This window comes from Sceloporus occidentalis, unplaced genomic scaffold (assembly GCF_023333645.1).
Source record: "Sceloporus occidentalis isolate IW3139 unplaced genomic scaffold, rSceOcc1.0.p SCAF_2, whole genome shotgun sequence".
Taxonomy (NCBI): domain Eukaryota; kingdom Metazoa; phylum Chordata; class Lepidosauria; order Squamata; family Phrynosomatidae; genus Sceloporus; species Sceloporus occidentalis.
In genome coordinates this window covers 82,243,970-82,261,696 of record NW_028316982.1, presented here as the reverse complement: position 1 = coordinate 82,261,696, position 17,727 = coordinate 82,243,970, and the positions used below count along the sequence as shown (strand labels likewise).

The window sequence follows — 17,727 nt, the reverse complement described above, 5'->3', positions numbered from 1 at the left end:
ATTAGTAAGCTTAAAACAAACAAAAAAGTTTGGTTTTTTCCCCTCCATCTACGATACATCATCATTATCACCACCACCATTAGGTCGCTAAAATGAGTACCCAGACTGTTGGGGGCAAATTAGCTTACTTGCTAATTAGCTTGCTTGCTGTTCACCGCTATGATCTTTGGAATAGCGGTATATAAATAAAATTATCATTATTATTATCATCATTATCACCATCATTATCATTTATATTGAGTTTCATTCTAAAATTATGAGATTATGACTGTCAGTATATATTGTGGGATTTATGAGATTTTCCCAAAAAGATTAGGCAAATTTGGTATATCAGTGATGATACTGCAGTGTGTACAGAGGGTTGGAGCTTGATGAGGGCTGCCACATCAAAACAGATTTGGCGGGAAGCGTAGTGTCATAAAGTCATTCGTGCAAAAATATGCTTATTTATTTTTGACACATGAAGCCAGTATTTGAAATAGAGACAATCTACCTATAGTAGTCAAACTCTGTAGGCTAGAATTAGAACACCCCAGAAGTCATAGAGGGGCTCAACAGACAGCCTCTAAGGGACAGCTCCGTGCCGCCCCTTTCCTAGCTGGATTGGGGCTGCAGCAACTGCATGCTGTGGCCCTGATCTGGCCTTTCCACGGCACAAAAAGGACCTACAAAAAGTGGCTCCTTTTCGCACTGTGAAAAGGGCACCCTAGCCACAGTGGCAGCAGCTATTCAGCACTCCTTTGGTGCAGTGCATTTAAACACTGTGCCAACAGAGTACTGTGACATTCCCCGCTGTATGGTGGAGCACGCAGTGTGATGCCAAAGTCAGGATGGCCAGCGTGCAGACTCCACACTCCCATGCTAGCCCCATACCAGTGTATAATGTCAGTCTGTAGAGGCTCTAAGTCCCCAATTATGTGCAGACACCTCCTTCCAAGGCAAGTCAAAACCACAAAGCTTAAATAGTAGATCTCTAAACCAAGGAATCCCTACTGTGTAGTCATGACTCCTCTACCTTTCAGAAGCTATGAGAAAAGAAAGCCCAAAAAACTAAAGTAAAATTGTTCTTACATGTCTGTCCCAGGTAGCACACAGGGACGTAGCTAGGATTTTAGGAAGGGGGGGGGGGGGTCCAGACTAAGTGCCACCATTATAATGGGGCTTGAGTGCGGTGGTGCAGCAGCACACACCATTCATTTTTCTAATGGAAGGGGGGGGTCCGGACCCCAAGAACCCCCCCTTGGCTACGTCCCTGTAGCACAAACTGTTCTCACAAAAAAGCCAGTGATTTCATCTGCTAGTCTAACTAGCATTGCCCCTGTCAAAGCAGGACAGTTGGAGAGTATGGAATAATGAACTACTGTATATACATTTGTCCCTCCACATTCGCTAGGGTCAGGGGCATAGGACCCACCAAAAACCACAAATAACAAAAACACTATGTTTTTTTTTTTACCAGAGAGAACATCTCTCTAGGAATCTCTAGGGCCTCCAGTGCAACTCTGTGGTCAAAATCTGCCAGACATTCATCACAGAATTGTGCTGGAGTTGATACAAATTCCTAGTGGAATGTTCTCTCTAGGAATCTCTACGTCCTTCAGTGTGGTGTTTGGTTAAAGTTGACCATAGAGTTGCTCTGGAGGACCTAAATATTCCTAGAGAGAACATATGAATAAAATATGTGAATAATCAAAGCTGCAAAAGTCAAAGCTGCACAATGTGGAGGGATGAGTGTAGTAATATGTATAAATCTAGAAATTTTAGTCAAGAAATTGACCCAAAAAAACCTGGATCGGTTTATTTACAGGTCAATCTAAGTACAGCATTCCTGCACCATACGTGGGCTTGCCTTACGCAGATTTGAGCTTATGTGTAAGGCAAGCCGTGGCGGACAAAATGGTATCTAAATATGTGCCCCCTGTGAGCCCCTGTGTACAACTATTTCTTTCTTTCCTGGAAACTTGCTAGGGACTGGTACCAGTCCAGGACCTACCACTCTCAATAGCACTATCTTATGCAGTATTATCAGCTTCTGAGCTGGCCCAACCCATCTAGATTGGCCACCAGGAACTCTAAGATCGTATAAGTTGCTTGGGGGGGGGGGGGGCGGATTAGAGTTCCCAGAACTCCACAGCTAACATGACCATCTTAGCTAGGGAGCTCTGGGTATGGCAGTCCAAAAAAGTAACTTTTCTAAGCTCTGGGCCTTCCTGAAATAGGACAAATAAGACTCCCTGCTTTCTGACGAGCTCATAGCAATAAATGCCCAGGCACAACTCCTGGCTGCACTCTGGCAGCTGCTTATGACTCAGTTCTGTCTCTCACTGAGATTTAGTATTATTGGGAAGAGCTTCTTCACACACACACACACACACACACCATCATTATAAACACTGACACAAACGCTATGTAACTTTTGGCTGTACAGTGAATCAATGTACCTGATTCCTATACATTTCTGCATCTGGATTTGCCCTGAGATTTAGATCTCTTTTGTTGTGTGTATCTTACGTTTGGTATACAACACTCCAGCTGTACTAATATAATGTAATGCATGTGCCCTCAAGCCACCTGTTGTCTTACGGTGACCTATGGATTTCATAAGATTTTCTTCAGCAAGGAGTACTCATAAGAGGTGATGTTTCCATTACCATCCTCTGAATACAGATTACAACACTTGATGTTCTCTGGTGGTCTCCCTCCCAACTACTAACCAGACCTGACCCTGTGTAGCTTACAGTATATACTCATGTATAGGTCTAGAAAATTTAGTCAAAAAATTGACCCAAAAAAGCTGAGTCGACTTATCCAAGTAAATACTGTACTTTAATTCTTATTTTAAAAAGGAATCATCCCCTGGTGATAAGCAAAAATGTAATCTGTCCTGGAAGCACTGACCCCACTTTATTCACTCATCCATTCAGCCTTTAGTATGAGCACAAAAATACTTGTTAGTATTTTGTATTTTTTTGACATTGTTTTCCTTTGTTTCATCCGCTAGATCCTTTGTTACATGCCTCTAAGTTTTAACCTCCACTTTTCCACAGCTCATGTCAAAATCCATAATTTTGGCCCCCAAGCCTGCCCCCCATTTATACTTGAAGTCAACTTATAGTCGAGTATATATGGTAGCTGCCAAGATTAGACAAAATCTGAAGTCTTCAAGGTATTTAGGTATCCAGCTGTACTCCTCTCACAAAAATATTCTATACATTAATTTTCATTAAAACAGTTCATACACAAACGTTTAACCTTCACTGTGACTGTGAAAAAACAGAGTTAACAGAAAGTCATGTATATAACACAGGTAGTTAATTATTTGGGACAAAGCTTTATATATCCAATATTTACCTAGCCAAAGATTACAGGAAGAGTATTGATTAAAGTAGTCACATTCCCAGTGTGACTGTAAACACAGCAATGACGTAAAACATTTCCATTCCTTGTTTTAAAATATATTTGTATGCTAGAACTAGGACAAGGAAAGGAAGCCAAAATATTTTTCATGGCCCTAAAATATCATATAAGCGACAGTCCACAGAATGACACAGGTTCAAATCACCACATAGCCAAGAAATGCACTGGGTGACTGACATTCAGCTAAGCATCAGTGCGTCCGTTGTTGTGAAAATGAGTGCCTGTATATCCACTGAGTTTTGTGAACAAGCTCTTTGAAAGAAATAGAATAACTAGAAACACAACTGGATAGTGTCTGAAGCAACAGAATAAAAACAAAGAGAAAAGAATGGATTTTTTCCCCCACAAAATTAAGAAGTTGTGGGATCACTTTCATAAGATGCCCAGAAAGCACAGCTAAAGAAAATATAGAATGCAACTGTAAGATAAAAAGGAGTCACTTTGGTACTTCAGGTTCAAACTGGCTCTTAATATGACCAGACACCCTCCTCTTCGCCTCTCCAAGTTATTCCTAGAAACATCCTTGCATGACAGGTGAAATGCCCAGCACAGTTATTGCTACTTGCGACTATTATTCTGCTTTCCAGCAGTGGCAAGAGGCTTTTGAAAAAGAGGAAGGCAGCTCTCATGATGAAAAACAAACAACTTTATTCACAGAGAAATTACCCATATCAGCTCTAGGGTTGAGTTCATACAAGCCATTTTCCAAGGGACTGTTAGTGTGATGAAATCAATGTGCACCCATGTGAAAGTCATCCATTGAAAAGTAAGATTTTATTTTATGTGTGGATGTGCCATACATCAGATATATTTTGGAGTAACCATAGGAAAGTGATAGGAACTTGTGCTTTATTAATTGTTGAATGAAATCTTGTTGTAACATTCCCCAGTAAAAAAATAATTATTATATGAACCTCTACTTAATGACTAAGCTATGCACTTATCTTTGAAGATCACTATAGAAAATTGCATAGATCTTATCTGATGGGGAATACAGTTGAGGTAAACAGCAAAAAGTACTGAAACAAGAGTTATCATTAATGTAATACTTCTTTGAGGAAGAGAGTGAGAAAAGTTTGTCATGTCCTAGAAATAAAGTGTTGTGAACTATCTAAATTCTTCCTTCATACATTATAGTAATCTATAAATTCTGTAAAAATAGACCTAACTTAAACAATTGATGATATGACCAATAAAGTTGGAAAATCATGTTTCTGGGAGATCATTTAAATAGCAGCCTAACAATTTTTGTCTAATTTCTTTTTCATATGAACAGGAGGAGATTCTAGGAAAAGCTTTGAAGAGATTGCTGGGGAAAGGGCTACCAACCTACCTACCAACCAACCAAACCAATGATATGGCTCACTAGAGGGTAAAGGTAAAGGTACTTCAATATTTATTCATTTATTTCATTTGTACGCCAGTTTTCCCAGGGAAAGAGACCCAAAGCAGCTTATACATAAAATTAGTTTAAAACTTTGCAATAAAATTTTAAAAACAATTAAAATCATCTTGCTAAAACACTGTAAAATATAATATTCCTACTGCTAGGGATGGGTTGATAAATCAAATAGAGATGTCTGTAAAAGGGATTAGCCTTGTTAACAAAATTAGGGTGAAACACATCATCCTCTTGAGCAGTGGCGTCACTTTGGGGGTACAGGGAGTGCTCATTGCATTGAATGACACCTTAAGTGGGGTGGCACCAATACTCCTTGAAAGTACTCAGCAGAGGAGAAAAACTCTCATGCTCACTGCTGGTTACTGAGAGCAAGGAAAGCCTTTTTCTTCCTGTGGAATCTGGGTGGATAGCATGGGGTGTGTGTGCATGGGATGGCACTCAGGGGGCATAGAGACACTTTCTTCCTTCGCAGTCAGGGAAAAGAGCAAGGAGGGCTCTCTCCATCCCCTGAGCCTGGCTGGAAGGTATGAGGTGTGTGCGCTGATGTGGTTTAGGGAGAGGAGAGGCACTTTCTTCCTTCCTAGTCAGGACACAGAGCAAGGAGGGCTCTTTCCATCCCCTGAGCCTGGCTGGAATGTGTGGGTGTGCTTGTTTGTGTGTTTGTGTGTGCGTGGCTGAGTGGGGTGGAGAGAGACCCTCCTTCCCTCCCAGTGAGAGCAGACAGCAAATTCTCTCCCCCATCCAGCCTGTTTGGAAGGCATGGGTGTATTTGTGTGTATTTGTGTTTGTTTAGTGTGTGTGTATGTGGCACACACCAACAACAAATGGTGTGGTATGGGAGGAGGTCAATAAGGGGGTGACACCATGAATTACTGCACTGGGTGACACCAAGCCTAGTGATGTCACTGCTCTTGAGTAGGCTGCCACGCCAGAAAAAACTGGGAAAGACAATGGGAGCACTATCTTCCTCTATCATTTCTATTAGTCAGTGAGAACAATGTTTCTGGTCAATATCCCTTGGCTGTGTAGACCTAAGATATAAACATGACATAATATTTGCTTATCACAGCAAATGAAAAGAAAAAAACATAGGTAGTCATATTCAAACTGTTCTTACCATCTGAAAGCTTCTAGTAGAGTGAAATTCACACTGCATCATATCAAAAAATATAGGGACGGTTGCCTTTCTAAGTTCTGTTTCAGGGATTAGTGTCATTTCCAACATTGGTCCCACCATCTCAGGAATGAACTTGATTTTATGCTGACCTGTAGGAACAAAAAAAGGGCATCTGAATTTTGGAAAACTGGGCTTAATTGGTGATAAGATAGAGCAGATTTCAGATTATGAAGGTCTCAGGGAAAAAGTCATGTACAGATAAACAGGAGAGCAGATACAGCAGAGGCCCACAAGCTGTGGCTCACAGCCCGCATGCTGTCTTTAGTAGCAAACTGTATGGTCCTGTCCATTTTTTGTCAGAGACCAGAGATTAATTTAAAGAGATGTAAAATTTAAATATCCTTCCTTTAAACATGGTTTTTAATTTATAAATATCTTGCTCTTTAAGTACCTTGAACTATGCTTCTGCATGCCTTAAAATGTTGCCTAGTGGCTTACTTCTGAGTAATTATTATTTTTAAACATTTCTATTGAAAATATCTTGGAACAAAAACTTCAATAATGAAAGCCATAAACATGTAATTGATTAACACATAAATATCACAAATGTACTTTTAAGATTCTGCTGCAGTCTAGTCAGTTATGAGTGTCATTAAAAGTTCTAACAAAAGATGTTGTTTTGTTATCAGCAAGTCCTTCCAAAATTTCTGTGATGGGATTGTCCAGAATGCACCCTTGTTGTTCAAATAGTCAATAAACTGGGACCATTTTTCCAACAAACTTGTCCTTTCTGGTTTCTCTTTTGATACACCTTACGGTCATGGTCAATTTCTCATACAGTGTCAAGTTCCTAGGAACCATATTTCAACATTCAAATCATGTGCATAAGTCCAATTCTGGGTGATTTGCTTACACATGACAAAAAAGGTTTTAAATTAAGTATTTGTTATGTAGCAATGGCTCAAGAATAAGAACCCACTGGGTGACTCCTTGAGTATGTCACACTCTCTCAGCATCACAAAATGCAATGGCAAACAGTCTTTAATGTTTTTGTGCCTGACTTGCTTTTCACAGCAAATGCAAAGAAAAAACATAGGTAGTTCATACTCAAACTGTGCAACCCTTCACCAAAAATTATAGTTTTCACAATTAAAATAAACATGTTCAAGATTCTTAATTCTTTGCCAACATAATAACTAACTGCATAGCAATGCATAGACAGGGAGAATATAATTTAATATTTATACTGTACTTAATTATGAAAAATGGCAAGGAAAAGAAGATCCACGCAGTGCCCTCATTATGAGATGTACTCAGGCTAATTACAATGATGTAAGTATATATGTAAGATTATAACACAGAACAATGATAGACGTGCTTTAATAAGGCAATGTTTTTGCAAAACATTAAGTAAAGTCCACCGTTAGATTTGTAATGTCATGGTTAATAATAGTCCCCTTTATGATGGTCTGTTTTTTGGTTTTAAACAGACTCTTTAACAGTCAAAGCATATTCACTGATAGTCTATATAGTAAAACAACCTTGCTTTTAAAAAACATGGAGATATTATGAAGATTAATTTCTATTTTATTGTTGTTATCAGTTGAGTTTCCCCCTCTTCCCCCACAATGCCTGGAAAACTGTCAATAGAGTCAATAGATCAGAAAACGATTTACAGCAACACAACTTTATTTGCCAACGAAACAATCAGTAGCATGAAGTTCTGGTTCTGCCACAAGGTTTCCAGTTTAGGGATGGAATTTCAAAAGCAAAAGCAAAATGAATGTGTTTGAACTAAATGTGAGAAACAAGCATGTTGCCATAACAACACATTTTAAACCTTTGATTAGTTTTTTTCTTTAAAAAATCTTTATAGAAGATGCCCTTGGACCAATGCTACCTCTGAAACAGATGTCCCAATACATTTCACTCAAGGGAAAAGACACCCACACTGTTGTCCCCTTTACTGAACTGAAGGGAAGAAGCAAAGGGAGTTGTGTATGCAAAATGGATCTCTTGTGACCACAAGGGACTGCTATAGAAACAAGGGAGAAATGTCTTTCTAATGAGAAATGCAAGGGACATTATCACAGCTTGACAATAACCACTAACACCACAAGTAAAAGTGTTTAGGTTCTTCAGAATTCACTATTCTCTTTGTGCATCCTTCTAATCTCTCTCAATATGAGAAGCCTTTATGGGCATCAGAAGAAATAAGGGAAAATACAGCAGTAAAACACCTCGGTTCTTTTCTTCTTTTCAGAACACTGTGTCCTACTTAATCCTATCCTCTCAGGTCTAATTGGCAGAAATTTAAATCAATGAAGGAAAAGATGGCTTTCTATGAATGTATTGCAAGAGAAACTGTGTACCAGGAGGAGAGAAAAGAAGAAGCAATTAGAAAAGATTAAAATATGTACAATCACACTGTAAATCACTCCTCCTTCCCCTTGCTGCCTGAAGGCCATTTAGCTTATCAGTTCAGCTGCAGCATTTGAAGACAGCTTCACCCAGAATTTACTTTATTCTGCTGCACTGGATTGTGGAAAAAAAATGAATTAAAAAAAAAGCTTAGAAGAACTGCAGAGTCAGCGAACTCCCAGTTTTAGATGATAAACATACAGCACCACAAATCAGCTATGCAGCAAATTTGATATCTAAGATATTCATCAGATTCCTAATCCTGCTAAGGAATCACAAGGTTTACTCCTCTTTCTCTTCTTTTCATCCTAATTTTTTTTTTAAAAAAAAGCTATCTGAGATTTAATCTCACTGTCCTTGGGTGGGGTATGGAGTGTCCCCCCCCAACCAAAATTGACCAAGATAGGTCAACTACGGCTACATTTACATGGCAGAATTAATGCAGTTTGACACCGCTTTAACTGCCTAGGCTCCATGGTGTGGAGTTCTGGGGTTTGTAGTTCTGTAAGATACCTAGCCTCCAGTCAGAGAGCTCTAGTGTCACAAAAAGCTAAAAATCCCATAGCACTGAGCCATAGCAGTTAAAGTGGTGTCAAACTGAATTAATTCTGCCATGTGGCAGCAGTCTGCTTCTTCCAGAATGTATTCATCAGAGATCAAATCATTCAGGGATGCACAGAACTCAAGAACAGAGAAGCACAAGCAAGAGTTTCCTCAGATGTACTCATTTTAAGGATATGGTTCAGCGTTAGAGTAAGAGCAGTTATGGGTGACCTTGGAGTTAAAGCATGTCTTGCTTGTGTTCTGTAGTCATTACTTGTACAAGCATTTAACAATGAATTTCTGAAGTTGAAGTAGTTGTTGCTGCAGCTGTAGATGAAGTGAGTAATACAGTTACTTCAATACAGTAATCTGTAACAGTAATATGGATAATAACACTGGCCAAAATACAACAGGGGGTCCTAAATGGAATGATTCCCAGGACGGAAGTAATTTTTCCTCCCATCTACAACTCCTCATGCCCAGCCTCCCCCAAAGTCCTGTAATCTTGCTTCATACAGCTGGACACCAGAGCATGTCACAGAGAGCTATGGGGTCTGGGGGTGAGAAGAAAAGTTACTACACACATTCCAGCATGACGTTGGCTCTGTTTGTGCTTCCTATTCGTCTCATATGATTTTCAAGATTCAAATATCATGCCATGGATACCAGTCACTATCCTGCTAGATAATATGAGAAGTGGTCTGATGGAAAGGAGAGAAGGTGACCTTTCAATTCCACAGGGGCCAGTTGATATAGTGAAGTGACCAAGCTGCCAAATTGCTTTGAGAATGATTCCTTGGGTGTGAACAACAGGTTGGACTGCTGGTGTAAGAGATTTCACATGCCCTGAATTTGTAAGAAATAAAGTCATAAAACAATGTTCTATGGTGAATAGGTGGGTGAGGCTTACTTGATTCTGATCCAGAAACTGTGACTATGCTTTTGAATTTGCATTAGTTTGTCTCATCAGCTGCTCAAGGTTGCTTTCTGTTTCAGAGGATACTGTTGGAGAAGGGGATCCACTAGCATTCACTGCATGGCCCCAAGCCACAATACTACTCTTTGAAATTTCTTATATCCTTCCTTGAGTTAGGGCTACCATATGTATGCCTTTTCTTGTATGTGTTCTCTTTTTCAGAGATAAAATTTATATCTAGGTGGATTTTTAAAATGTTTGGGTTTTCTTATACATTCTGGAGTGGAGCTCTGAGGAGAAGGAAGGGAGACATGTCTAGTTAAAGCAGGGTGCAAAGGTCTGCCGAAAATGGCCGGTATCCACGTGCACAGGCCTTATATGGTCTCATCTGAAGTCTTGTAAGATTTTTGATCTCATATGACTTCCCCTAGGATCTGGCAGAAGTTTTGGTCAGATCTTTCCCCTGAAATCTTGCAATAACATCACGAGATTTCAGGGGATAAGGACTCCGAGTAGCTCCTCAACATCCAGGGAAGTCCCAGTACCGGCCCCAAAGAGAGCTTGGCACAACCATCACTCCTCTGGAGCACCAGAGTGAGATGTTAAAGTGGAGTGCAAGTTACCAAGTGACTCACTGGTTTCCATCTGAAGTGGCTGTTGGAAGAGGAAGAAAGAGAAGGTGTAGCCAAACCTGAATGTAGCTTTTGCTGAGAGCCTTGACTTATCTCAGGGATTTTGCTTCCTAATTCCCCCCCTCCCTTATATTTTCTGGTTGCCTTGTCTGGACTATGTTGGAGTCTCTGTGCTTTAGGCCTTGTTAGGCACTTCAAAGTATATTGCTAGTCCAATACAACTATGGGCATACTACTTGCAAAAAAATCTGTACCCATCTCTTAGGCAATAAGCAGTTGTTGAAAAGAGTAAGATCTACACAAAAGTGTACTTGGGCTAGTCAGACAGAAGAGGAAGAACACTGCACTTGCAATTACCATGAAGAAATTGTTTCTGTTTGCAGAGATACAGAAATTTAATATAACAACGTGTTTCCTAGGCCAGGAACAGATGGGCAGGAAAAAGAGGCTTGGTCCTGCTTTTTCCCAAAGTGGGTCAAAAGCCCACTGCCTGCACAGCCCACTCCTAAGACAGGCCAAATGTGCATGGCCCAACCACACGGCACAGTGTCAAGAAACACAGCTGGATTTTTGTTGTTGCCTCCCCACCAAAAATGCATACCATCACACAAACACACCACAGGCTACCCCCAAGTACCTGCCACATTCGCATAGATGCCATCCCATTGGATGGCCACCTCTTTGAGCGGCCACACAGTTTCACATGCAATGCTTCACCCATACAGGGCATCAAAGCATTGGCATGTAATACATTGCCATAGCACAATTATGGAGACCACCCTTCACCCTGTTGAATTGTCTGGGTTGTGTATGTTGTAATTAAACCCATGTGAGTTTGGTCACTTTCATTTATTTGCTTTACCATACCTTCACTCTCCTAGGGGCATTTATATGCAACTCACTTAGGGATGTTTATATGCAAGCATGAAGTTAAGCATCTTCTGCACTAAGCCAAACTATCTTGGGTTCTGTTTGCTCTGTTTTCTTTGCCCTGGAGTGCAGCTTTGGTCCAGTTTCAGCATGCTTTGGAGGCATGTTTACTCCACCTTTAAAGGGGTTTGAAACTGCTTTATTTTGCCCATATGTTCCACCCCTTAGTATATAAGTTGTGAATTTGAGCACACTTCATTTTATAGCTAGTTAGGTATTGAAAAAGCAACTGTATTTTCAACTGAAAATTCAACTGTAAGCAGATCAAGTGTTGGTATTATAGTGCTAAATGTTGGTAAATAATCAATTTGAATTGTTGTTATTTAAATACAATGAAAGTTAGATATATTTCAAGTAGCAGTAATTACAGCTTATATAGTAGGAGTATTTAAAATGAGAGTTGCCATAGTGATTGAGATGGTTTGAAGTAATCAAGGTCTTCCCTTTATGCTTTTCAAAATATGGTAACTCTACTCAAGGAGCAGCCCTCGATGGGGCTTAATTTTGGAAGACAGGCTAGGGATTATCTCCTTCTTCCTCAAGCTATATATACTGTATACTGTCAGATATGTTTCTTGTTATCTCATCCTTCCAGGTTTAGGGTGTTGGGCTCACATTGACCTAGGTATTTTCAGAAGACAGCTTCTATGTTCTCCTCAAACTGCAAAAAAGTCAAGTTGTACCTTTAAGGCAGGGAAAGGGACCTCAGAGGTAAGGTACAAGCACAGTGTACATAGTTAAGGGTGGGATCAGCATGAAATTGGATGCATAAGCTGCTGGCTCTGAATAGTGAATCAAGAGCTGCTCTGTGTACATTCTATTTTAGCCTTCATATTGTATATAAATAAAAATGGTGTCTAGAGCTAAATTAAAGAATAAATTAAACCCTGTTCACCAAGCAGAGGCAGGTAAAAAGTAGATCTCAACATAGATGGGCCACCAGCCTACTGCTCAAGGGATTTTTTTTAAAAAAAGTAAAGTGGCCACATGAAGGTCCAATTCCCTCTGCCGCTGGTTACAATGATCCCTTACCCAAAAGGAAGAGAGAGAGAGAGAGAGAGAATCCATATCTAGAAATATAAACTGTTCCATTAAAAGACAACAAGTTATAGGTGCTATGTACTATGTACTAATATTATTCAATTACTTATAATTAAGATTCTTGCTGTAGGGGAGTGTTTCATTATCCAGGAACAGAACAGCTTTCAATTGGCAAGAGTGCATTTTATCACCCTGTTTAATTTATACATGGAACATGTCATACAGTAAATGAGATTAGACTGGAGGAAGAAAGTGTGAAAGTTGTGGTAAGGAAAACCAAAAATGTAAGATATACGGATGACACCATGTTGCTAGCAGAAAACAGCAAAGATTTGGAATTACTATTGATGAAAGTTAAGGAAGAAAATGAAAGATGGGGTTAGAGTTGAAAATTAAGAAAACTTAGGCCTTGAGCAGATAGAAGAAGGAGCCAGAGGCTGCTCCTACCCCGATTGCTGCAGGACTGCGGTGACCAGATGCCGCAATCCCAAGGCTGGCATGAAGCTACATTCAAAATTCAGCATCTATGCTTTCTGATTTCTTTGTACAATAGTGAGAGCTGGATAGTGAAGGAAGCTGGTTTGAAGAAAATCAATGCACTGTAATGTGGTACTGGAAGAAAGTTCTACAGATACTATGAACTGCCAAAAAGATGAATAACTCACTAGAAATAAAAATGACTAAACAGGTGCTATTGTTCTTTGGATACATCATGAGATGACATGACTATTTGGACAAGGTGATAATGCCAGGTAAAGTGGAAGGCAATAGGAAAGGAGGAAGACCACATTACAGATGGGCTAACTCAATAAAGGAAGCCATAGTACTGAGTTCACAAGACTTGAACTGAGTTGTATGTGACGCACCTCTTTTGGAAAACTCTCATTCACAAGAGCACCGTAAGTTGAAACCAATTTTGAGGTGAAATATCAACAAATTGTTTTCCATGGGAACTAACCATTCACACCATATTGTATGTAACCTTTCAAAAAGATTCTTCAGTATTCTGCAGAGAAATGTAATTGAGCTCATATACCAGGAAGCCTATTATATTTTCTTAGTAACCATTTTATCAGTTTAAAATTTACTCTTAGTCTGCCGGAAAACAGAGGCTGTTAAAGTCATATCGTCATTAGTATGCTGTGGATTTCCTACATGAATAAAAACACAGTAATTTAAATTCACAGGCTGCAATCCTGCAATTAATTACCTCTGCAAATCAATGGGCCTTTGTGTCGGTTAACTGCATGCAGGATAGCAGCCTTAATTTGCACATTAAAATGAAATCATTTTCCATTACCACTGACATTCTTTCCCATCTCTTAAGACATTTGGAGCATCTCAAATCCCTCAGCCGCTACAGTCATATTGTTTTTATCATATCTTTGCCAGTGTGGTATACCAATTAGAGCAGTCGTTCCCATTCTGGTGCCTTCAAGATGCATTTGGCCATGCTGGCTGGGAACGATTGTAGTTGCAGTCCAACAAATCTGGAGGGCATCCAGATTGGGGAAGCCTGAATTACAATGTCAGAGGAAGGTAGAGAACAGGACTTATCAATATCACTCCAATAAGCCTCCCCTCATTAAAAGTACATCTTGCAAAGTCATCAACTTGTCAATAATTCTTAGAAATTTTGAGTCATGTATATCATGAGGCTCCAGTATAGCAAGTAACCATCACTGCTTAATGAAATAGTCTTAAGAACTATGAATAAATATGCATTTGACACTAGACTGTCCTTTTTTCCAACTGTTTGGCATAGCCCAATGAAACAAGTGATTTCACATTCACATTCCTCCCACACACATTCAGAAAGTGTGGCAGGCACAGGAGCAAATTTAACACTTCATTTTCTGTGGCTTCAGCACTAATATGCAATTGCTTGCAGGCTGCTCTGAAGTTCACATTTTATCCAGAATGGTCTTTTCTGTTAACTAATTATAAGTGGACTGACAATGTTCAGGCAGAGTAGGTTTGCATCAAATGTCAGTTCATGGCATGCTTTTGTTGATCGTTTCGTTGTGAATGTTAAAAATTTTTTTGCATGGCTTGATAAAATATGCTGCCCTTGATGAATGAGCTTATTGCTGGGCTTGTAACATCACTATACTCCAACCTAACCCAAAGATACCACTGTGGGTTGTCCATTAGCTGGTGGCTGTAGAAACAGATAGTTAACCAACAACTATGATTTGAAGCCAGTAGTGCAATGAGAAACAGGAAAGATCTCAAACAGGTAAAAAGAACCCATGAAGATGGAAACTGTAGCCCAAAATATACCGTAGAAATAATCCAGTTTGAGAATGCTTTAACTTCCCTGGCTCAATTCTAGGGAATCCTGGGAATTATAGTTTATGGTGGCACAAGAGCTCTCTGACAAAGAACGCTAAATGTCTCACAAAACTACAGTTCCCAGAATTTCCTAGCATTGAGCCAGGGCAGTTAAAGCAATCGCAAACTAGATTATTTCTACGGTGTGTTTTGGACCTATTGTAATGTTACAAGCCCCTAGATTACTGGGTCATGGATGTGATGAGGACAGATGATTATAGGTTTTCTATAGGAACTACTGAAATCCTCTCTTTATAATCAGATTCTTGTGAGGGCAAGCACAGTTTTCCTCGTGAAAGACATTGACTAATGCAAAGTAGCAACAGAACAAATCTGCCTCCTCTGTCATCAGCTCCCCCATCTTTTCTTTGTTTATACTCATGTTGCAAACATAACCATTTTTTCCCCTTAGCATTTTTCAGATATCTAAGTTTGTTCTAGCTGTAGGCTCCATGGATTGGTTGCTACAATCTTTAGTTGATCATTTCTATTCATCTTTGGTGTGCCTTTCCTTCTGTTTCCCATATATGTTCCTTTTAACTCTGGTCTCCTCAAAATGTTCCCCATTAAAAGATCCTTGGCTTCTTTAGATGCTTTCCATTTTGTGTGTTGAGAACTAGGTATCATCCTGGTAACTTCATTTCATGGGACTAATGTTTTATTTGGTATGATGTTGAGAAATCCCAGCCAGATGATTCATCCACTATTTTCACCATCACTTCATTTTTTGCTAACCCAAAATGCATGTTTGGTTGCTCAGCAAAGAATCAGACTTAAAATCCATCAATTACCAGTAATCATGTTTCCAGTAATCATGTTTCATGGACCACAGTCAGCACAAGGTCTTTCTCTGCTTAAGGTAGACATAATGATTGAAGAATAGGACATAGAATCAAAGAGTATAGTCCCTGGTCATGAATACATGACTGTATGCATTCCAAAATCCTTGACAGAAAGGTGTCTATTGATCTCGATGGTCCAGTATAAATGAAGGTTACTGCTGCATCAGCATGCTTCATGAAGCAGAAATTGAAGTCATATTGGTAACTGTTAACTGGCAAATTATTTCAATCCAGCATGATGGTGTCACAGCATTGAATTAGAAAAGGCTAACTAACAAAAGTAGATGCCTTGTGGACACTCGGCATCTGTTTTTTGACAGAAGCATCCTATCCCTAGTTTACAAAGGGAACATGGAAGTGGAGGGCAATAACCAACAGAAGGAAGGAGGGGGTGGGTTTCAGAGTTGTGTCAGAAAGTAGTGTTTTAATTAGTGCAGAACACTGAATGTATTGAGTTGAAATGTGTTAGGTACTTTTGATAACAAATTTCTCCATTCTATAGCATCTCTTTTTGCTTTTCTTTGTTCAAGTGAAGCCAGTGTTGCAAACAGCTCAACAAATTGAGGTTTAAGTTCCAAAGAATAAGGATATGATAATGATCTCTATGTGTAATTAATGAGAAATAGTTCATATCATCATGATTTGAATCCTCAAAATTACATAAGCAACGAGAAACTAGAAAGCATGACCATCTTTTTAGGCTAGAAAATATCTATTTTGGCATGTGTCTGTCAGGTGTATATCATTATATATTTTGCTTTATTCTGGTCTTTAGGGTCTAATGCTCTCAAGCTTTTCTTAATAAAAAGGGAATTCAGCTGTTTGCAAAAAGGCATTTCTGATATCTTATTTTCCTTCACCACATAACTCCATAGTTCAAGCACAGTGCACGTCTAAGTCATAGAAATATCCTCATATGAATTCTCTCTCTCTGATTGTACACATGAACTCACATAATAATTCAGAAGGTATATCTACTTTTCAACGGCCTAGCTATAATGTATTGATTGAACACACCACAATTTTGGCTAACAATTACCTGTACGGGTGATATTTTTCTTTTCTATACTTTTTCCCTCTACATCAGAGTGATTTAGAAATACAGGATTTTTTGATGGTGTGCTTGTTCACTATTTCTAATTGTACCAATGAAAACAGGACATTTATCATATTTCTTCCAGAGAAATTTGATGTTAATATTACAGTATGCCTGTTGTTAATTAACCACTATTGGAATATTATATCTTTACATCCCAAAATGTGAGTGAACCTTTCCATTGTTTATGATAGCAAGAACATTATTACCATAGTGACATGTTCATATTGCACTAGCAATATCAAACACATAAGAGTTAATACTAAACAGCACTGTGTTACTTGACCATTCTATGCACTGAGCAAGACAGGGGCTCTAATAATAATCATCATCATCATCATCATCATCATCATCATCATCTAATAATGAGAGCCAGCATGGTGTACTAGTTTGAGTGTTAGACTTTGACTCTGGGGTTCAAATTCCTACTCAACCATTGAAAACCATTGGGTGATCTTGGACAAGTCACAGTCTCTCACCCTCAAAGGAACACAAAGACAAGCCCCCTCTGAACAAATCTTGTCAAGAAAACCCTAATACATTTGCCTTCTCATTGTCATAAGTCAGAAACAAGTTGAAGGCACACAACAACAGGCCTTCCCAGAATAGAGAACCCGGCCTTAGAAAAACGTCTGGGAAAGATATTGCTGCTCCCACTGATTGTTTGTTGGTATGATGTTGTTGACCTTCTGGTCAGTTTTTAACTTGTATGTTTGTTTGTTTGTTGTTGTTTTTTGTTCTGTTTTTTAAACATTGCATTGGATTTAATACTTTTTTAAGGAGGGGAGGGTACCAGGTTTTTTATATGTTTTGTATTTTTAACTTTGTTAGCCACCCCGATTGTTCTCAGAGGGGCGGGATACAAATAAATGTTATTATTAACAACAAAAACAGTTGTAATGTATTCCAAAAGGGCTAAAAGTAACCAAGGCCAATAGTAATATGATGTCCAACAAATATGAAGTTCTGAGAAATTGCCTTTTTATACAGTCCCATACTGTGAAGATCTTCTGTATTAGTACTATCTCCCCCCCAC

At 39.1% G+C, this 17,727-nt stretch overlaps 1 protein-coding gene across 2 annotated transcripts in view; it reads right to left on the bottom strand.

Moving 5' to 3' along the window:
• The window catches only part of DOCK1 (dedicator of cytokinesis 1), a 502,791-nt gene that overhangs the window by 104,059 nt on the left and 381,005 nt on the right, over positions 1-17,727 (bottom strand). For both annotated transcript variants that reach the window (XM_089510135.1, XM_089510136.1), the window contains one exon: positions 5,937-6,085. In XM_089510135.1, the coding sequence (XP_089366261.1) occupies positions 5,937-6,085 (149 nt within the window). The remainder of the gene's footprint in view (positions 1-5,936; positions 6,086-17,727) is intronic.